Source organism: Paramisgurnus dabryanus, chromosome 5 (genome assembly GCF_030506205.2).
Source record: "Paramisgurnus dabryanus chromosome 5, PD_genome_1.1, whole genome shotgun sequence".
Taxonomy (NCBI): domain Eukaryota; kingdom Metazoa; phylum Chordata; class Actinopteri; order Cypriniformes; family Cobitidae; genus Paramisgurnus; species Paramisgurnus dabryanus.
This window is the reverse complement of record NC_133341.1, coordinates 34,869,732-34,892,796: the sequence shown is the minus strand read 5'-3', so window position 1 is coordinate 34,892,796 and position 23,065 is coordinate 34,869,732. Positions and strand designations below refer to the sequence as shown.

Here is a 23,065-nt window from a genome sequence, read left to right as displayed (position 1 = left end):
GACCTTATTGCATATGCATTTCTAGGAGTTTCCCTTCCAGACGCAAAATTTATGGGAGATTATTTAAATGATTCAATCAACGCGATTTACTTATGTTTGCGCATGTGTTATGACTGCTATTTGTGCGATTATTTAACGCAAATAACATAGCAATAATTTCAGCCATTTCAAGCTTTACTTACTTTGCGCTTGAAATGGCTGCAATTATTTCTATGTTATTTATTATTTGCTAAAGTCAATAAATAAGGAGTCACTAGTAGTCGTCACACAATACCAGATGTTTCAAAACTTCTTGTAAACATAAATTTTTCTTGGTCCTATGGTCTGTTAGCTGTGATGTCTGTGGTTTTGAACTCAAGCGCATCATGCGTTAACTCATCAGTGACCCTAAACTAATTTGCACTGCTCTTATGCCGCGTTCCAGGCAACCTGTAATCCATAAATCACGACTTCAAAACCACGATATACAACCCTGAACTGGGACTACATCGATCTAGTACGAGTTCACGGGTGTGAAGTCAAGGGGGTTGATTGCCGTTCCAGTGCACATTTTTCGGGTAGAAGGTTGTAAAAATTGCATTGGTCATTATGGAAATCAGCTGTTGCGCCTGTGTTATTTAATTTGCGCTTTTTTAGTCAATAACCTGCAGATATTACCACTCTCATCAAACTTTCTTGGAATTGCCCTTGCATGCTAATTTGTCCCGTTTAGTAAATCTGGCCCTAAGTCTAGTCTACTGAAATAAATTATAAAAATCAAGAAATTTATACATAAAACAAGTAAAAATATCTGCCAATTGGGGTAAGAAAAAATAAATTTACTTAAATTGAGGTTATTGAATGCTTTTTGCAATTGGAATTAATTATATATTTTTACCACATTGGCAGATATTTTTCTTTACTTGTTTTAAGCATTAACCTCCTAAATTTAAATAAACAAGACTTAAATTCTTAAGACACTTTGTTTATCAAGTAATTTAAGAATTCTTAGATATTTTTTCTGGAAAACAAGACAAAATTACCAAAACATAATTTTTTTTGCATTGTGTTAATAAAAATGGTGTTTGAAATGTATTGAAAGTAATTTATAGAAGGAGTCAAGAATGAGGCCAAAAATGACAAGCATGATTTTTTTTACTAGAGAATAATTTTTTGTACAAAGTACATGGGTACAGATGTACATCTGAAAAAGCAGGAAGCAAATATATTGAACATCTCCAACATTACATAATCAAAATCCAGCAACAGTATTAAAGTTGGATTCTCTTTACTTGATACACATTACAAAAGGAAAACTGCCCCGTAAAGGAATACAAATGTGACAAATCTCAGTTTAAAAATATTCTGTAAAGTCTCAAGAGGACTCCAGTGTGTCTCCGTTCATGCTATTCATCCTGATTTTGTGGTTCTTCGGTCATCTCCACATCATTGTCCTCCATAAGATAAGACTTAAATTCAGACATTAATTTTAAGACGTCAGATCTTCCATTACGCCTAACCTGTTTGATGATACATTCTAGGATGGGCTGCATGGAATAACCATACTCCATAATACTCCTGGTTTTCCCTCCTTCTCCAGGGTACACATAACCACCGGTGTGAATACCAATCAGACGGCAATCTTCATCAAACACCGGTGAACCCGAAGATCCATGAAAGAAACAAGAGTCATAAGATATCTGGTTCTCGTGCATTTCCCATTTCCCTGCCAGACTTTGCTGTGTAATGGCATGATAGAAATTGTAATTCTCAGATATGTGTTCTTGCGCAGCCATGAGTTGGTTTTCTTTTCCAATGATGAAGCACAGGTCCATTTTCTTCACCCCACCATCAGGATGCCCAACAATGCAGATCCCACTTCTGTTAGAAGGGGAGCTGGAGCTGTAAAAACTGAATAATTCGGGAACGTCAAGGCATTTGTCAGCAACATCCAATTCCAGAAGAGCAAAGTCTAGATGCCTGTTCATGTCATCCTTCCCGTGAAAGTAAGCTGCGGCGTGTTCTTTAATAGCTACACGCTTGGTCTCTGAATCCAGATCTTCAAATCCAAACACTGCTGTGTAGGTCTTGGAAAGCTTTCTTGTGAAAGGGTGAAATATGTCGATTACATGAGCATTAGTGAGGATAAATCTGTCGAAAAGCAAGAATCCAGTTCCTTTGGCAGACCCATCGATTCGAATCTGACACACGGAGTTGGAGAGACTCATGAGCTTCTTCACGGTCTTCACTTCTGAGAAACTCTGAATACTTTTGTCGTATTCTGTTTTGATGAACTTTTTGACCTGCGCGTTATCTCTAAAGTTCTTTTGTTGCTTTATCTTCTGGCGTATGTCTTTAGTCTGATCACACAGAATTTTCCAAGTCTCTTTGGAGTCTGGAATGTTTTCAAGGGTAGGCCGAATAATTGAATGAGTTGTGAGTTTCCTTGGGGTGGGAAGCGGTTTAGGATCAACATTTTCTTTGGCATTAGCAGCTGATGGTTCATTCAAATCCTCTTGGCTGTCAGGGTCGTTGTTGGCACTGTTTATGTTAACCAGGAATTTTTTCTGATCAAGATCTCTCACAGGGTGTGACATTAAATAAACCGTCTCGATACCGAACTCAGAAAGCGTGCAGCGTTTTTTAAAAATGACATCACTGAATCGTCCATCACGCTTGAGAGCAGTTTTCAGTTTATCTTTTTTGAATGCATACACACAAACATACTCAACATCGTTTTTCCAAAGTTGTTTGTTTTTCATAAAAATTTTTATCTTTCCCTTACCTTTAGTTTTTATGTAAAAGGTGACCAAATTTTTTGATGCACTGGGAAACGAAATAGGCTTAGTTGTTTTTTGCTGTGCACAAGTGCTATCATCTTTTTTGATGAAGGTTACATCTATAATCTCATCTTTATCAATAAGACAGCACGGGAAATCGGTCTTCACAGCGGCTCCTGGGACTTCTCCTTTGGATCTTCGGAGGACTGTTTCTTTCTTTATGTTCTCTTCTTTAAACTTCCTAAACATCTTGTTTGTAGTAAGAGCACCAAGCACAGTCTGTGATGTATCACAAGCCACAGCATAGTGTTTATTCTTGAAACGAAACTGAAAAGTGTGGCTTTGGCCTTCTGCGTTCTGTAAAACACACAACATACATTTATAGAGACATTTGTGAACTTAAGCTCAAAATACCATATAGATAATTTATTATAGCATGTTAAAATTTCCACTTTGTAGGTGTGAGCAAAAATTTGCAGTTTTTGGGTGTGTCCTATAAAATGCAAATGAGCTGATCTCTGCACTAAGACTTCATTTTGAAAACTTTAAAGGTGATTTTCTCATTTTTTGCACCCTCAGATTTTCAAAAGTTGTATTTCAGCCATACATCAATGGAAAGCTTATTTATTGAGCTTTCAGGTGATGTATATATTGACACGTGACTGGTTTACAAATAATAACATGGCAATAACAAACCTGCCGGAGATCATTTGTGAGTCCCTTTTTGTTGTTTTTAGGATTAAATCGTTCCTAGAAGAAAAAAAATTAAATTTAAGTTATTATTAACTGATACTCTCATAATCTATAGCATATACTTTCTTCACCCCAAAATGAAAATTCTGTCATCATTTGACTCACTCTCAAGTTGTTTCAAACCTTTCTAAATTTTCTTTGTTCTGCAGAACTCCATTGACTTCCATAATAGAAAAGAAAAATACTATGGAAGTCAATGGTGCCCCAAAACTGTTTGGTTACAAACATTGCTCAAAATATTTTTCTTTGTGTTCATCAGAACAAAAAAAATTATACAGGTTTGTAACAACATGTGAGTGAGTAAATGATGAAATAATTTTCATTTTTGGGTGAACTATCCCTTTAAATATACAGTTTCTTACACCTTCATCATTATCTTACCTTAACATTGCCTACATTTTGTAAAACCCTTCTCTCTTCATTCTTGCTGTCAGTCAGTTTTCCCTATAACAGATATTCACAAACATCATTGTCAGCATAAATTGAATAATAAATCAATAATCAATATATTATTGATGTTTTGCAGTCACTCACAGGAGAAAAGAAATCCTTGATGCTTTTTTGCATCTTTGATTTCTTGCATGGGGGTCCTCGCGGCATCTTTTAGAGTTTCTGATTAAATGATTATGAAACTAAAGATTATAATCCAAAATGTATCTCATGCACACAGACAGACTTCTATGTGCACTGATTCAACAACAACAACAAAAAAACTTCTGTGCACTTCTGTTAGTTGCAGTCTATAAGTTTCGATGGACTGAATATTTTAATGTTTTGGCCAGCAATACTGAATAATTATAATTTCCACGGGTGTTGATATAACTTATACAACTGTAAAAGCCTTGTTTAAAGAGCTTATTCCCCAAATAAACTTAAGAACACCGACGAGCGCTTTAAACTTTTGTCAGTATTTATCTCCCCTTCCATCTCTGTGTGTTCACGCTGCGTTCCTTTATTTTTCAAAATAAAAGTCTATTTAGAACTACATCGTGTTTCATTAGCAAAATACAGGATACATCACTTTAAAAAGAATTTATGCAGTTAGCACTTTTCTTCATACATTTTACTCTCACAGATGCACACACGGCCGACTATTGCGTCAGAAACGAGTTAATTAAACGAGCTTTCGCTTTTTTCTGTCTTTAACCGCATTATTAATATGATTCTTTTTTTGTGGTCGACGGTATTTATTACATATTAATAAATCCAGGAATCAAAGCATTTAATGGACAGACTTAAAAACACGACTAAGTAACGTATACCATTCCACATAATTAAAAATATTGAAATTTTTATTCAATAAATATCCACAAGTGTTTCTATTTTGTTTATCACCTGTGAAACCGCCATTGCACAAGCGCTTTAAAACGCTTTCGTTTTGTGTAATCATCGTAATCTACATTCATACATAGATATTACAGAGCACATCGGTAAACATTTTAATTATTTGGTTTAGAGAATCTATGGTGATATTATACACAATATTTTTTCTCAGAAAATTACCTTTTGCAAATGAGATAAGAATTTGAAGTTAACGCAAGTGCTCGTTCAGCCCGCCAAAATTATTTGAATTTGATACTTTCGTTTTTGGCCTACAAAAATACGTCATAGGCACACGACAACAGGACGTATAGCCATATATGGGTATAAGTAAAACTTCAGAGAAAACCACCACAATACATGCCAAAAGCCCCCACATTTTTTGTACGTTTAGCAAAATAAAAAATATAATACAGATAATATATATATATAATATATATATATATATATATATATAAAATAAAATATATTTTCAGACTGTGGCCGTTTCTCAATTCAAAGGCTGCCGCCTCCTGAGGTCGCATACGTCATCAAGCCTGATTTATTTTGAGTTAACTGAGCATTACATTCAAGATGTGGAAAATTATATTAGTAGAAAATTGGGTCGTGTGGTAGAAATTGATGTGTTTTATGTGTTTTTATTTTATTTTGAGAGAGATCTTTTGGAAAGTAATGAACAGTATATTATACAGCTATTTATTGTATTAGGAAAGTATCATATACATAAAACAAAATGGGCCCTTTGTAAACCAAACCTGTCACATTTTATAAATGATTTCAAATTATACAGTACCCCTTTGGAAAAAGTTAAGAACAAAAAAACATTTAATATTTTAAAAATACTCAATTTTTTGTAATTTTTTTTATTTTATTTTCTGATAACTTGTGAACAATGTGTAAGTAATACCTCATGTTCATGTGGCATTGAACAAAAATGTGTTTTATACTTGTTGATGATATAAAAAAAAACTGAGCATTACATTCGCAAGACATAAGCATATTACAACATTTTACAATTAACTAAGAATTATAGTCAACTTTATAATTGATAATATTCTGAAATAAGACCATCTTTATGATTATGCATCCTGGAAATGCGACCTCTGAAGGCTGCAGCCTTCGGATTGAGAAACGGCCTGTATGTCAATATAAAAGTCTTTGAAAAAAACTCCACAGATTTGTAAATTTCAGTTTTTTTAATTTTAGGATTTCAAGAAAATCCAAACAAGAAATTATAAAACACATAGCTGCAATAAAGATTGGTGTGTCTTCTCCAAAAAACCCCCACAAATCATCCTTCAATATCCTTCAGTAGCACTGGGCAGATATTTCATATTAGTTTAGGGAAACAAACACAGACCAACATTTGTAATAAATAGAACAAAACTGGAAAAGTAAAACATGAAATCATGTTCATATGCATTCATTGTTTGATCAGTAAATAAATGTCCAGAAGACTCCTCCAGGTTTACAGTACAACAAAACCGATGAATTGCTACCAAAAGATTTTCATTGGTAAATTAATGAAGAAACTATGAGAAGTGTGACTGAAATCATGATCTGTTATACATGACACAAGAAGTTGTTTCCTTTTATAGGGGATGTGCTGGTGACCCTCATGAGGGTGAAAGGTCAGAGTATTGGATGTAGAAAGGCACCCTTGCAACCCTCATGCATCTGGGTGACCCAAATCCTGACTCCTTCTAAACTATATTGTGATTGGTTTACACAAAAACAATTCACTCCGAATCATCTATCCAATGTATACAATATATGAAACCGTGAAATAATATTTAAAAGATGTTTATTGTGACTCTTTTCAGCCACAACCGGAAAATATTCACTATGCTGAAGGGTAAGAACCTTCATGTCCTTGAAAGTGAGCAGTGCACACTATGTCTGTGTATGTTGTAGTCTGGCATCATCAGGAAGTTAAGGGCTGGTGAGAGGTGAGTCCGTCCACATACACACACACATGAAAACACTTTACAGAAAGACACACAGAACCGTTCAAGTCGTGGTTCCTTCTTGAAGAGTATGAAGTAAAAAAGTGCAAAGTTTCACTGTTGTTGTTGTCCTCCTCCTCCTCATACATCGTCGAAGATGCGAGAGCGAGATGCGGAGGTAGAGAGGTAATGCCCTCCAGTGTATCTACAGAAAAACAACAACAATCATTTACTTCAGACTGATCTCAGTTGTGAACATCATTTCGAAACATGACTATTAAAAAGCTCTGGTGAGTTTTTATATTATGGGAATCTGCTTTAATACATCATTCTTTCTGGTAAGTCTCAGTTTCATTTGTGTTTTGTGTCCTGACTTATTTGTGTTATATGTATAAATGTTGATAATATTATAAACTATGGTGTGTGTCTGCTTTGTGAGCTGTATTTCAGACCTTCTGTCTTCTGTATCCAGCGGTTCATCTTCATTATAGTCCAGTGGTTCCACATCCTGCAGTAACTCAGTCTTGTCACTGCGATCTCTACGAGTCTGAGCTGTGCACACACAAGCAAATATTCAGTTTCCTTCATGATTATTGCTCAAAACATTTCACGTTTTAAGTAACACTGAAGGCCTGTTAATACCACTAGAAAAACATTAAAAGCATTGCAGATGCACGACACCAACAGCTGACATCTTAAAGGATTAGTCCATTTTCTTAAAAAAAATCCAGATAATTTACTCACCACCATGTCATCCAAAATGCTGATGTCTTTCTTTGTTTAGTTGAGAAGAAATTATGTTTTTGAGGAAAACATTCCAGGATTTTTCTGGACTTTAATGGACCCCAACACTTAACAGTTTTAATGCAGTTTAAAATTGCAGCTTCAAAGGACTCTAAAAGATCTCAAACGAGGCATAAGGGTCTTATCTAGCGAAACGATTGTCATTTTTGGCAAACAAAAAATAAAAAATATGCACTTTTAAACCACAACTTCTCATCTTCCTCCGGTCCTGTGATGCGTTAGTGCGACCTCACGTAATTGCGTATTGATGTTGAAAGGTCACGTGTTACATATATGAAACGCACATTTGCGGACCATTTTAAACAATAAACGGACACAAAGACATTAATTAGTATCATTCGACATTCAACAACGTCAGAACGGTCCTCTTTCTCCAAACTTGTAAACACTGGGGCGTAGTTTCGATACGTCATCCGTGACCTCTTGACGTGATGACGTATTGCGAGGTCGCACTGAGGCGTCACAGGACCGGAGGAAGACGAGAAGTTGTGGTTTAAAAGTGCTTTTTTATTTTTCTTGCCAAAAATGACAATCGTTTTGCTAGATAAGACCCTTATGACTCATTTGAGATTGTTTAGAGTCCTTTGAAGCTGCGTTGAAACTGCCAAGTGTTGGGGTCCATTAAAGTCCATTAAAATTAGAAAAATCCTGGAATGTTTTCCTCAAAAAAAAAAACATAATTTCTTCTCAACTAAACAAAGAAAGACATCAACATTTTGGATGGCATGGTGGTGAGTAAATTATCTGGCTTTTTTAAGAACATGGACTAATCCCTTAGGCCCGAAATACACTGCAGGATTGTTGCACTCCTATAAGATCATTGACCTTATCACACTGTGCAACATGGATGGTTTAAACTTAAAAAAAATCAGACTTGTGCACTTTTGATTTATGCATGTTGGGTAAAAAGTGATTTTGAGTCAAGTACATTTCTTTAGACCTCTACTGCACAGGTAATTGTGTCTCACACACTTTTACTGTTGCGGCTCTCTCGTCTTTCTTGTCAAAGCCCCGCATTTAAACTTTGCGTGTGCATGCACTGCTTTTTTAATAATTGATTATTTGTTTTTATGCATTGATGCATCAATCATTCATAATAGTATATAGCAATGCATTACAGTAATCGTTAATTCCCGGTGTGAATATACGTGTTAATGGTGATGAAGTAAAGAGTTTTGTGATAATAACTAACCTATGCCCGTGTCTGTACTGGAGCCGTCCGATAACTCCGAGTACGAGTTTCTGTTCTTCCCTGTGTATCGCTGTCTCTGTTCACCATAACGATCTCTCCATTCCTGACAGACAGATGAATGGTGATGTTCACACAGTCACAAATCTGTAAAATCATCTCAGTTTATTTAACAGAAACTCACTCTGCGCCGGCTCTCTCCATCTTCTGTCCTCTGACGTTTTCTTTTCTCTGCAGAAAGAAACAGAAGAGTAGACTCAAGAGCAATACGAGCATGTGATCTAGATGTCGTGAAATGTGTTGATTTATATATATTTCTTTTAAATCCTCTTTTTTACATCACAGCTTCAAAGCATTTGATACGGTTAATAGTAAATTGGGGTAAAATATAGAAATATACAAATATTTGGATATGCCCACAAGTGCAAGATGATGTCATCATTTTTCTGCCCTATGTGAAAAATGTGTGCTTTTCTCTCCAACTTTTAGGTGGACACACCAGAAAACAGATGTCATGAAAGTCAACAGACGTGGACTATGAAAACCGAAGGGATATGATGTGTGGTGGTACCTCTACGTATGAGCTCTTTCCCTTCATCCACCAGGTCTGAGGTCAGATCGTTCTCTCCCATGAACTGCTGAAAGCCCAGCAGGTTTAAACAGCGTGTACCCAAACTAAGAGAAACGCACAGCAACACTTAACCAGACATTCATCACCCGACAGGATTCATGATAATACTTTTATACAATACAAGATCTCACCTGAAGTATGTGGCAATGCAGAGGAGAACAATTAGCATGGGATAATATATATAAAATACATTAGCGATGAACGACAGGACCTGCATGGATCCCATTATCTAACAGAAAAAAAGACATAAGAAGGGAGAGAAAGATAGTGAAGATAATGGAGTGATGCAGTATATAATGTGCCCTGATCATCGGCTGTTTTCTAATTTTTTTATTATAGGGCGATATATTGATGCATTCCTATTTATTCGTATACAGTATATATATACGATGATCATGTGTATAAAGCCCTACCGAAGTGTACGCTGTTTGCTGTCTCTGCTGGTGTGAGATGGTAGAGTCCATATGAATCACACCCAGAAAATTCAGACACAGCGGAGGCGTCAGACGACAAAATAACCTGCAGAACATACAGAATTACATTTTTCATAACTTTAAACAAAATCACAATTTATTTTATATTCACGCTTTTTCTCTTACATCCCGCTAAACTGCAAGCTGTATGCGTCTGTCTGGTGATGAGGAGCCAAGTAGTAATAGTTAAACACTCGGATTCTGAACACGGTCGAGTACACGCAGTAACACAGGTAAAATATGGTGACAAAACACGCCATCTGGTGGACAAAGAAAAAACATCTTTAGGGGGTCCCACTGAATGCACAGAGCTAGATTGTATACACATTCGTTTGCCTTTAAAATAATAATTAAATGTTGACCAATCAGTTTGCCTGTTTAGTCAGGCGAAACACCAGTGTGTGAAACTTCCTCACCTCTATGTAAACGTAGTTGTAGTCTCTCTCGGCGAGTTGGATGAAGACGGCAAAGAGCGACAGAACGGGCTGTGTGCTAAAGAAGGTACATTCAGACCAAACCACCGCTGCGGAGAACACGCACAAAACCACAGCCAGAACACGATAACACCAGCGCCGAAAAACACACTCCCAGTACCACTCTGAGAGAGAGGGAGAGAGAGAGAGAGAGAGAGAGAGAGAGAGAGAGAGAGAGAGAGAGAGAGAGAGAGAGAGAGAGAGAGAGATTTAAAGGTCCACTGTGAAGATTTTTAGCAACATCTAGTGGTGAGATTGTGAATTGCAGTCCACACACTGCAAAAAATGATTTTCAAGAAAAAGTTTTCTTAGTATTTTTGTCTTGTTTTCAGTAAAAATATCTACAAATTCTTAAATTAAGATGCTTTTTCTTGATGAGCATAAAACAAGCAAAAAAATCTGCCAATAGGGTAAGCAAAAAATCTTGAACATTTTTCTTAAACACTAAATTCAAGAAAAATGTGCTTACCCCATTGGCAGATTTTTTTTTGCTTGTTTTATGCACAAAATCACTTAAATTTGATATGTTTGGTCTAAAAACTACACTTATTTTCTTGGGTCATTTTGCTCATCAAGAAAAAGCATCTTAATTTAAGAATTTTTAGATATTTTTAATGAAAACAAGACAAAAATACAAAGAATTTTTTTTCTTAAATAATTTTTTGCAGTGCATGTAAGGGAACCCGTGGTGTATGTAGATAAAAACGCCTCATTTTAAGATAATAAAAACAATACAGTTCATTATGTCAGGTCTTTATACACCACTGATAATATAGTAATGTATATAATATTGCATTTCTGTCAAGAGATCCTTTTGAAAGTTACACAATGCACCTTTAATAATCAGTGTCTTGTTGACTAAAGCATAGCATCGTTTTTAAATATGTCTGCAGCTCTTAGCAACTTTTTGGTGGGCTTGAAAATATTTTCACCCAGCGGTGTTACTAACCCCTCAGCACTTACGATATGAAAACCACTAACGTTAGTGTAATTCTTGCCGTTGTTTTAAAACGGCTACGCACTTATGATTGCTGGCTGCCAACAAAATAAATGTGCCTGTTTTATCAAAAATTGTGTCAAATGTATTTTTGTTCATATCTTTAATATTGATTGAATAAGATCACTTCAAAGATTGAAATCATAATGAAATGAACGGCTAAAATCAAACTTTGATGCTCAATATCTCAGAATTTGATTTTGAAACTGTAGTATGGTTATTACAGACTGGGTCACATAAAAAAATGTTTTGTCATAATTGTGCTGCTTTTCCTCACATATTTAGACATTTGTATCCATTTATAATTGAACTGTGGTTAGATGAGGGATGAATACTGTAAAAACCTGTATATTATAGACAGATATATAAACAATATCCACTTTAAGTATATAGACAAAATAGTATTGAAATATTTGCCTGCAAACTTAATTTTTTAGCAAGTGTTACAACTAACCCCCTGCCTGTTACAATTAACCCCACCTATGGGGTAAAGTTTGCACTTCTGTCACATTTGGTGTAATTGTCCAAGAATGGGCAATTTTTTTTGGGCTTTACTTAGCTTCCTCTTCTAGACGTTGCTTTAGTAATACGTGCACTTATAATATTGAGTCATAGCCGCAGCAAATTTATTTTGTATTTTGTTGTGCTATCTGTCGTTTTTCTGTGCTTTCACTGCTTCTATTTATGTAAAGCTGCTTTGAAACAATTGACTTTTGTGAAAAGCGCTATATAAATAAAATTGAATTGAAAAAAAAAAAATGGTAAGTACTAGAAACAAACTTCAAATGTTCATTTTTTTCATGCAAAAAATTATTTTGGGTAATTTATACAAACTGTATCACATTCAAACATTAGCTTCCTCAAAATTAGACTTATCTTTACCCGTGTGCCACAATTCCCATATAATACTGTGCAATTTCCATGGAAAGATTCCAGAATTCCAAGAATTTTGCAACCGTAAACAAGATTAAGATTTTTTGCTGATAGCACCCAGGTACAATGTGGAGTCTGGAAGATTTATTGTCTATATTTTGAATCTATCTGACGCTTAATCTATTGTTTCATGATAATTAAAAACTTACACACATATTTGCTTTAAAAAGTGTGTTTGTGTTCACAATTTGTAAAAGAAATGCCACTTGACATTGATATGTTTTAAGTGTAACCTAAGTGTTCAAATATTGATTTATTCCTCGCTCATTGGTTATTAAACAGAAAAACTAGTTTGAAAATCAACAAATAATTGCTTTCTTGATAAGAAAATTTTAACTCGCAGCATGAGCGGGTTCATATGAATGCCTTGTTTTAATTTCAAAGTGTTTTTGACCTGAATTTGAAACAGAAATTGTTAAGAGGCTTTAAAAGGGTTACAGGTCGCGCTGCAGGTGTGCATAAAAGAGCTCAAAGTATTGTATTGTGTCCACAAAAAGTCTATGAAGGTATTTATGACTATTCTCACCTGCAGTGGGTGTGTACAGGTATTTGCTGACCCATCCCGGTGTTTCTGTAGAGGGGAAACTGTGACTGAATTGGTGGGTGGGGCTCGTCTCATTTTTGGCCACATCCTCTAAGTGAAAAGCCTCGTCCAACAGAATCTGCCACTGTACCTGTGTGCGATTATGCCTCTGAACAGCATAGATCACCTGATAAACACATGAGAATGACAATGCATTTCTCTGAAAGGGAGCAAACTATGCAAAAACATTTCCCTGAAGTTCACCTACAATCACATTTTAATTGTTCATAACCTTTCAGCCCACTAACCCTTAGATAACTGCTAGGGATGCACCGATACCACTTTTTTGGAATACGAGTACTTGCATTTCAGTACTTGCCGATACCGATACGGAGTACTTAATAAAAAAACATGATTTAAATTTACAGGTAACAGCTTTAGTCATATAATTTAACAAAAAAACAAAGGACTAGTTTTCCAGTTTGTTGTAAACTCTGCCTCTTTGGACAACACAAGAGGCATTAACCCCTTACACGCCGCTCAAACATAGACATTTCTCAGACCGTGGTATCGATTCCAGGTATCGGGGGACTTTTAACGAGTACGAGTACTTTAGAAAATGTGGTATCGAGCCCGATACCCGATACCAGTATCGGTGCATCCCTAATAACGGCATAACATATACAAATACATATACATATACATACATATATTTTAATATAAATAACAAATAGTTTAAACCAGGTGGTTTCCAACCTTGTTGTGAGCAAGGGCTACCACAATGGATAAAACAATCAGGAGGGCTACTTTTTGATATAATCTACTTAAAACGTTTTTTTTTATTTGTTGATTTTATTTATTTTTATTTTACTTGTTGACATGTTTTCATATTGTTTAAAATGTTAACATACATAAACCATGCCAAGCTAATATGAAAATATGTAATAAATAAATATTACAATTGAGACTATTAAAAGAATGTGCTTTGGCACTACGTTGGAGACCCCTGACGCAGCCCTTTTTGAGTGGTGATGTACAAATTTAAATTAATATAACCCAGGTACTTTTTGGTCTAGAATCCTAATATTGGTCTTGTTTTAAAGAAGACACTTTTAAAGTTTTCACAGTGTCTAAAGGTTAAAAAATGTAAAGTGTCTAAAGGTAAAAAAAAATGTTATAGCACTTTACATTTATTGTAATAAATAAAAGTAAGTATATTTTTTATACATAAAATTATAAAAATTATATTGTTTCACACCGGAAATGCTACAAATTTAAGACATAAATATTAACTAGTTGGTTCTGATCCAAATTTTTAGTTAAAAATCTTCAAATTAAAAAATATTGTTTGTGTCACACATTTAGTGGTTTTACCAACAACGGCCACTAGGTGTCAACGGTTTGCTGAAAACTTTTGTCACAATTTAATAAATTACAGTCACTGCATTATTATTAATACTAAAATGTTTTGAATTATAAACTATATTCTTAGAGCTTTTCAATGATATTTAAATTGTCAAAATTTTTTAAGATTTATAATAGAATATAGTGTTATGAATATATAATAATTAATATACATTCCTATGGGGGGGGGGGGGGGTCATGTAACAAAAAATATATCATTTCTATCATCAGAAGACCTTGAAATATGAAAACATTCTGAGTGTTTTTTCAGTGATATATAGTTTGTCAATGTTTTTTAAGTTTAGAGTAGGGGTTTATTGTTATAAATATGTAAAAACAAATTGGGCCTACCTGTATGCCTGTGACCTTTTAGAAACTGACTCTCACTACGTCATTTGTCCCCAAAATAGTGATGATATATGAAAACTACACTCTTAGAGCTTTTCAACGATATATAGCTATCAAGATTGTTTAGGTTTAAAATAGGGTATAAGTGCTATACTTATATAAAAACAAATTGGGTCCACATGTGGCCCTGTGAAATTTTAGAAAGTGACTCTCACTACGTCATAATTTTCCCAAAATGGTTTATAGTTCAAAAATATATAGTTTGTCATGATTGGATAAGTATTCACATGCAAAACACTGAAGTAAACATAGGCGTCTTGCTGGGGGGACAGTGACATTTAGCAGGATATAAATGTTTTGAGGCACACTCTTTTAATAAATGAATCAGATATTCTCCATACATAATTTATTTTATAAAAGATGGTTGAAATATGTATTCTAGACTCTTAGACTTTTCCAATGATATACAGTTTGTTGTGATGGGTTAAAATTTACATGCAGAATATTGAAAGGTGTCCCGCTCATGGGATGGCACCAGTTAAGGGGTTGTTTCTTAGATTATTTAACAATATTATTACCTGTTTATGTAGTTTGACTAAACTCGTTTTACTCGGATAAGGGTTTCCTTTATCATCAAAGTCCTCATAATCGTCCATGTTCCTGCCCAGCTTCTCCTGGTACTCTACAGGACACTGTGGACGACACACAGGTTATGCTATATGCATAATATTACTCACAACTATCCACACCGCACAAACAGCAAAGCTCACTTGCCTTTCTCAGAATAGTATCGATGCACTTCCTCAGCGGATGGTTGTATTTGATCGTTTCATTAACTCTTCGGACATCCTATGAAACAATAAATATAATTTTATATCACAGTTACATCATACATCACCAGCACATGGCCATTTCGAAACTATCACCAATGACCAATAAAACCGTGCCCCTCACCTCCATGGCATCCTCCAGGTTTTCCTCAGCATCCGCTTTTTCCGTCATTAACTTTGCTGCTTTAAAATACGTCTTTGCCAGCAGATGCCCATGGCACGATGCCCTCCAAAAAGAGCGCGGGATTTCTACCAAGCCGTATCCAAGCAACAACACCAGCAGGAATAGACCCCAGGTATTAGCCGCTGTAATGCCGATCGTCCGCAAGTCATACCTACACAAGAGATAACGGTTTACAAATTAAAGAACTATATGATGTGCCGTGATTGGTTCAAAAAGCAAGAAGTGGGCACGACACAAACCAGGAGAGATGCCACTGCGGGCTGACGGCGACGTAGATGAGCAGAGAGCAGAAGATGAGCAGGTATGTGCCATAATAAATGGCGTTTTCTATAAGAGCCGTTTTAATCTTCCCTGAGATTGAGAAACCTCCCGAACGTGCATACGACTGCATGAAGGGAATCAAAAGCCTATGGACAAAAAATTATTGATTTATTATTTAAGCTATAAATATAACAGCAAGAGAAAAATATATGTGAATGTGACCCTGATGGTGAAGTTCAGGCTAAAGTCTCGTAATCTAATGATGAGATTTGGAGCATCTATGACTGAGTAACAGTCAGTAGTAAAGATTTCAAGATTTTATTTTCACAGAAATGTCGCGTACCAGGTTAAAAACTGTGAGGTCCAGTACACAACCCTCCAAAACACTGGCAGAATTCCATCTGGGATGTAACTCCATGGTTTAAAACAGATCTTACTAGGTATCCTGAAATCAGGAGAGATGAGGTAATGTTGAAAAGTTTAAGGATTAGTTTTATACTACACTTAAAATAGATCAAAACAAACCTACTTACTTTTGTGTTGGAAGTACTGAAGAGTTGGAGGAGTTATCAGGGCTCAAAGTGTCGCTTGCCACCTGGTGCACCTGATTATCAATCTTACACTGGTTATATATGGTCTGTGGATGTTAACAAAAAAAAACAACAGGTCTCAGGAATTGAGTTTGTAATGTGGTGTATTTAAAACCAGGTTGTTAACACAATGACAATGATAGTGACAGATTATAAGCCTGATGGTAATCGAACCTACAACCTTTAAGTTACCCCTAAACCCAAAAAGTTTCTCTCTCACCGTGCTGACGTCCAGTGGAAGGATGAAGACGATGAGGAAGCACAGGAACCAGGCGAGGAGGGTGGCGAACAGCACCATCCTGTGCTGCTTCCTAAAATCTCCATAGCGATGAAGCAGGAAGAGGGCGAGGAAGAAGACCACCACCACCTCCAGCGCAAGAGCCGCTCCGCTCATTCTGATTGCTGTTTCTCTCCGTCTCACGATCTGTCACAAGCCATCAATGCAAGCTCTGTGTGAACACAACAATGTCATAAATCAGAACGCTTAGTTCTAGTTTAAACAATATTAACTTATTTATCCATAGTATCAATCCATACAAATGCCTTTGAACTACCACTATATTATACATATAGACAGACAGAGTAAATCAGGGGTGCCCAAACTCGATCCTGGAGGGCCGGTGTCCTGCATAGAGATCTTTGCTCTGTATTTGTGCTAAATGACAGGTTGTCTTTGTGCGTGCATGAGGTGTATGCGCCGCAGATAAGAGTTAAATGAAAGTTTAAACGTCAAAATGCATACAAATAACAAGCTTTCGACATGTAGGTGCAATGTCTGCGATAGATATATATGTAGTATACATTGTTTGATGGGAATGTGAAAATGCGTCACGCTGCATGTTAGGACTGGAGCGAATCCTCATAGAAAATACACATATCTCTCTCTGTAAAGGCAAAGAGAGAAATCAAAATTTGCAGGTCACACGAGCAACAGGTTGTAAAAATGTTTGCACTGCGTAAAAATGGTTTCATATTGCACCCGCATTAAAGAGCCCTATGATGACAAAAGTAAACAGAAAGATCGGTTCATAAGAACGGCTAATTTAGTGAATACCTTGGTGAGTCATCGCTCATAGATAGATAGATAGATAGATAGAAAGATAGATAGATAGATAGATAGATAGATAGATAGATAGATAGATAGATAGATAGATAGATAGATAGATAGATAGATAGATAGATAGAGAACAGACAGACAGACAGACACATTAGATAGATAGACAGACAGACAGACAAAGACAGACAGGCAGGTAGACACAGCTGACAAACATACACAGTAGACAAACAGACTGAATGAATGGACGGACAGACAGACAGACAGACAGATAGACACAGCAGACAGACAGATAGACACAGCAGACAGACAGAGACCGATAGACAGACACAGTTGATAGGTAGATATAAGTAGATAAGTAGGTAGGTAGGTAGGTAGGTGGGTAGATAGATAGATAGATAGATAGATAGATAGATAGATAGATAGATAGATAGATAGATAGATGCACAGACAGAAATAGATAGACAGACAGACAGACACAGTAGATAGATAGACAGACACAGTAGAGATAGACAGAAAGAGTAGATAGACAGACAGACAAATAGATAGACACACAACAATAGATAGATAGACAGACAGACAGATACAACACAATACATAGAAAGACACAATATATAGATAGATAGACAGACAGACAGACACAGTAGATAAGGAGATAGATAGATAGACAGACAGACAGACAGACAGACAGACAGACAGACAGACAGACAGACACACACACACACACACACACACACACACACACACACATTAGAGATAGACATAAAGAGTAGATAGATAGACAGACGGACAAACAAATAGATAGACACACAACAATAGATAGATAGACATAATAGATAGATAGACAGACAGACAGACAGACAGACAGATAAGATAGATAGATAGACAGACAGACAGACCACAATACATAGATAGGCACAATAGATATACACAATAGATGGACAGACAGATAGACAGATAGACAGACAGACAGAGTAGCGATAGACATAAAGAGTAGATAGATAGACAGACAGACAGACAGACAAATAGATAGACACACAACAATAGATAGATAGACAGACAGACAGACAGACAAATACAACACAATACATATAAAGACACGATAGATAGATAGATAGATAGATAGATAGATAGATAGATAGATAGATAGATAGATAGATAGATAGATAGATAGATAGATAGACAGACACAGTAGATAAGGATATACACAGACAGACAGAGTAGAGATAGACATAAAGAGTAGATAGATAGATAGACAGACCGACAAATAGATAGACACACAACAATAGATAGACAAACAGACAGATACAACACAACACATAGAGGCTGTTTACACTTGGCATTAACATGCGTTTTCGTCGATCGGATCACAAGTGGACGACGTTAATGCCAGGTGTAAACGGTGTTCAAAACGTTTTGAACGCGTCCACTTTCGACCACTTTCAACCACATCCAGAGGTAGTCGAAACCACTTTCGATCGGATCGCTTTGGAGTTGCGGAACGCAATGTGGTTGAATGCGTTCGAACAGCTACATGCGACCGCCTTCTCTCCGCCCATTTATCTAATCTGAGGTATTAAACACTAATTTTACGTCTTTTTTTACTTCTGCCGTGAACATACGGTGAACAGCGCTATTTTTAGCCTTTCATTGATAAAACTACTGCGGGGTGTTCTCCGTAGTTTCGTTTTGAAAGCGTGAAAGTTGCGCGATCCTATTTCATCAATTGCGCTGAAAATTCAGAGAAAGCTCCAACAAATAAACGTACAAAACACTGTGCAGCATGTATACTTGCTAAACAAGCAGCGGGCTACGACATAATATAAGTTTGCGTCCATATAAACTCATAATTACTCCCGCTCGCGTTTGAATGACAGCAGAGAGACTCGCCCCCCGTCTCACAGACCACCCCCTCACAGTATTCAGGATAGATGCGGTCGAAAGTGGACAAAAGAGACGGATTTAAATACCAGGTGTAAACGCAATGTGTCTCTCTCGTCCACTTGTGATCCGATCGATGAAAACGCATGTTAATGCCAAGTGTAAACAGCCTCATAGAAAGACACAATAGATAGATAGATAGACAGACAGACAGACACAGTAGATAAGGAGATACATAGACAGACAGGCAGACAGACAGGCAGACAGACAGACAGACAGACAGACAGACAGACAGACAGACAGACAGACAGACAGACAGACAGACAGACAGACAGACAGACAGACAGAGTAGAGATAGACATAAAGAGTAGATAGATAGACAGACCGACAAATAGATAGACACACACAACAATAGATAGATAGACAGACAGATACAACACAATACATAGACATATGATATATAGACAGACACAGTAGATAAGAAGATAGATAGATAGACAGACAGACAGACAAATAGATAGACACACAACAATAGATAGATAGACACATAGCTAGATAGACAGACAGACAAAACACAATAGATAGATAGACATATATCAGACAGATATCATTGAACCCAATAGGAAAAAAATAACGACACAAAAATGAAAAATACAAAAATCTCGTTAAACTGGATTAACACCATTAAAAACTCATATCAGTTTGGAGAAGTTGATTAAAATGTTGTTAAGTCTGAATAACGAGAAAGACCGGTCGCTTATTTCACGACACGTAATAATTGCGTAATAACGTTAAACTGTAGCCTGAAGTAAAAGCCTTTCTGTCATAGCTTCAGTTCATCATCTGATCGACAAATAAATGCTACAGAAAGAACAGAACGATAACTTACATTAAATACAAACTGTAGTGTATCTGAAGAAAGTCTCTAAGGTCCGGTGTTTGACAATTATTACATCTCGTGGTCCAAATTAAACAGCCTGTGGTATTTGTGTACAGAACCTCTAGACGTGACACGTAACTCAGCGGAGTACTTCCTGTTCGCGCGGAGCATCATGGGATATGTCGTTTTCTCTAAAGTCTTCACGTTTATTTTGTATCTTTGTTGCAAGTTTTGTTAAAGATATCTTAGTTTGTTTAAGGCAAAAATGTAAACAGTTTAAATAAATAAAAATATATAATGGAAACTGTGATTAATAATCAAATATATTAGATCGCTTAGTTAATTTATGTGAAAAAAATAACAAAATTGAAACAAAAACATTAATGGAAAATGTGATAAACAGTTAAAGAAATTGTAATAGGCTATGTAAAAAAAGTCATATAAACATACCTTTTTATTTTACTACCTCAATAATGCAACACATAAACGAATGGTTTCTTGCAAGTTGAATTCTTTAAAAATTGTCTTCTGCTGTTTTGTTAAAAATGGTACAGTTTCTGTCTAAAGGTTCAGAAAGGCCCATGTTAAAAGATCATCTGCCCACAATGAGCCCAGGAGAGTCACACACACAGTCCGGTCCTCCAGCAAACACTGCACTTGACCAATCAGATCCAAACTCAGATTTTCCAGTAACCTCAGACACAATTCCCAGTCCTCATACTCAGTATTCCCAATACAGTCCAGCAGCGGAGAAGCCAACACATCAACAGACAGGATCCAATCCTGAACATTTAAATCTGGTACATCCATCTTAATTTTTATGTACGGTATGTCCAGCATGCATCGTGTCAGGATTTGCTGCAGTTATCTACAAGTAACAGGTGTGCTGGTACTTAAAGAAGCCATCTGTGTCCTCTTAAACCATTTAATACCAAACAGCACTAATCTTACTGGCACTTCTTCTTGGATGGATATTTTTATGCTTTTAAGAAATTGTTTTTGTAATTTTGCAATTTTCATTGCAGAATTCATTCAATTGCAAATGTGCCATATTACAGTAATGATAGGGTTAAACATTTGGACACTTTATTTTTTGCTATTTTTCACAATGCAGAATAATAGTAATAATAGTTATTTAATTATAATGCATGGTACTGTAAATTATAACATTGTACTAACTAAAATGTCAATAAAGTAAAAAGTATCACTATGTGTTCTCCACTAGGTGGTGCTATTTGACATTTTGTATTGAACATTACACCAATTCTACATTATATTCAATCATTTTTATTTTTGTTTCAAATTCCAACTCTGTTGTGCCTCTGTAAGCCATAAATTCATTCATCTATGAAACTGTTTATTCCCACGACAGTTGACAGAAATCAGAAACCCTACAAAGACCTAAAAAATCCTATTGTTGCACATGAGTCCTTTATATTCACTCTATTATAAACCGCTATTGTAAAGGTTGGATTATTACATGAAATGCACTCATTAAAAAGTGAAGGAAACCGCTTATACGCTATTGTCAGCGAGAGAAACCTAAATCATGCCGTACACAAAAGCTGCGGCATCTGATCCGGATTCAGTTCTTGGCATGAGACGGTCATTACAAAACATTCTTACCATTGATGAGCAAACACAATACCCACTACAAACCCAGCTAGATGGCAGCTTTACTCTCTGAAGGTTTATTTACATGATTTTAGATCTTTTTGAGATATTTAAGTGAGTTATCATAAAGTATTGTGTGCAAATCCTTGACCCTGCATTTCTGTTTAGATTAGTCCCATACCTCCCAATCAAATTGTTTACAATGATTTGTGCATATCTGGTAGGCCATGAGTTGAAGATAATTAAAATCTACAACAACAAACATTTAGACACACTTGACTGCTGTTTATTGTTATATTAAAGAGCACCTATTTCATTGCTAAAAACAACGTTATTTTGTGTATTTGGTATAATACAATGTGTTTGTGTGGTTTATGGTTAAAAAATGCATTATTTTCCACATACCGTAAATTTTTTGTAGCAGATTTCACTAAAACGCACGGATTTGAAAAGCGCTGTGTCCCTGATTGGCCAGCTAATCTGTATGTTGTGATTGGCCTGAATACCTCTGACGTCAACAGGAAATGTGACGCTCCTTACCATGTTTGAAAGATTCGTGCACAATGCAATGCTGACAAGAGTTAATTTACAGGCTGTGAGTCAGAAGAGGGAGGAATTATGATAATGTCGGTCTTGTCTACATCACCAATGCCAGGAAGTAAACTGTTGCCTACAGTCCCTGTGTTTGTTGTAGTCCAAGAAAAGAGATTTACGTTGGAGACGATAACTCGCATCTTCGTTTACTTTGAGATTTATACCTTTTGCATATCGTTAACATAAAGGAAATGTACAACGTGAATCAGACAATAGGTGCTCTTTAAAATCCTTTAGGTCTATGTTAGTTTAGACCAGGCTTTTCTAAACTGGGTTTTGCGAGCCCCTGGTGGCTTGCGAGGGAATGGCAGGGGATTCGAAAACACTTAATTAAAAAAATATATTTTATGTATTTCATCTGCATGTCACGTGACCATGCACAATACAGAAAACTTTTGCCAAATGGACAGATACGTTTTTGTAAGTACCAATATAAGAAAATTACCAGATGAAGGATCAGTAACAGGTACTTAACAATAACCAGTGGCGGCTTGTGACTGCTCATGCGAGTGGCGCAAATTTAAAATAAGTGTTTGAAGTGTCATGTGTGTTGCTTGTGTTTTCAAAATATGTGTTCTGCACGTCAAGTGTTTCCATGTGCATCATGTGTTTTGTCAAAATAAG

The 23,065-nt window shown here is 36.1% G+C and overlaps 2 protein-coding genes across 2 annotated transcripts; both read right to left on the bottom strand.

Moving 5' to 3' along the window:
* Positions 1–1,144: 1,144 nt before the first annotated feature.
* Positions 1,145–5,089, bottom strand: LOC135732162 (serine protease FAM111A-like). Its single transcript, XM_065250057.2, has 5 exons — positions 5,016–5,089; positions 4,047–4,124; positions 3,894–3,956; positions 3,456–3,509; positions 1,145–3,116 (listed from the first exon to the last, which is right to left on the bottom strand). The coding sequence occupies exons 2-5, from the start codon at positions 4,110–4,112 to the stop codon at positions 1,386–1,388; spliced, it is 1,914 nt and encodes a 637-aa protein (XP_065106129.1). The 5' UTR covers positions 4,113–4,124; positions 5,016–5,089; the 3' UTR covers positions 1,145–1,385.
* A 1,777-nt stretch (positions 5,090–6,866) lies between these two features.
* Positions 6,867–20,372, bottom strand: lmbrd2a (LMBR1 domain containing 2a). Its single transcript, XM_065251005.2, has 18 exons — positions 20,243–20,372; positions 16,639–16,867; positions 16,362–16,465; positions 16,172–16,273; positions 15,807–15,974; positions 15,508–15,718; positions 15,328–15,402; positions 15,132–15,245; positions 12,805–12,988; positions 10,292–10,473; positions 10,002–10,135; positions 9,816–9,921; positions 9,534–9,631; positions 9,343–9,446; positions 8,956–9,002; positions 8,775–8,877; positions 7,231–7,330; positions 6,867–6,983 (listed from the first exon to the last, which is right to left on the bottom strand). The coding sequence occupies exons 2-18, from the start codon at positions 16,810–16,812 to the stop codon at positions 6,920–6,922; spliced, it is 2,070 nt and encodes a 689-aa protein (XP_065107077.1). The 5' UTR covers positions 16,813–16,867; positions 20,243–20,372; the 3' UTR covers positions 6,867–6,919.
* Positions 20,373–23,065: the final 2,693 nt, after the last annotated feature.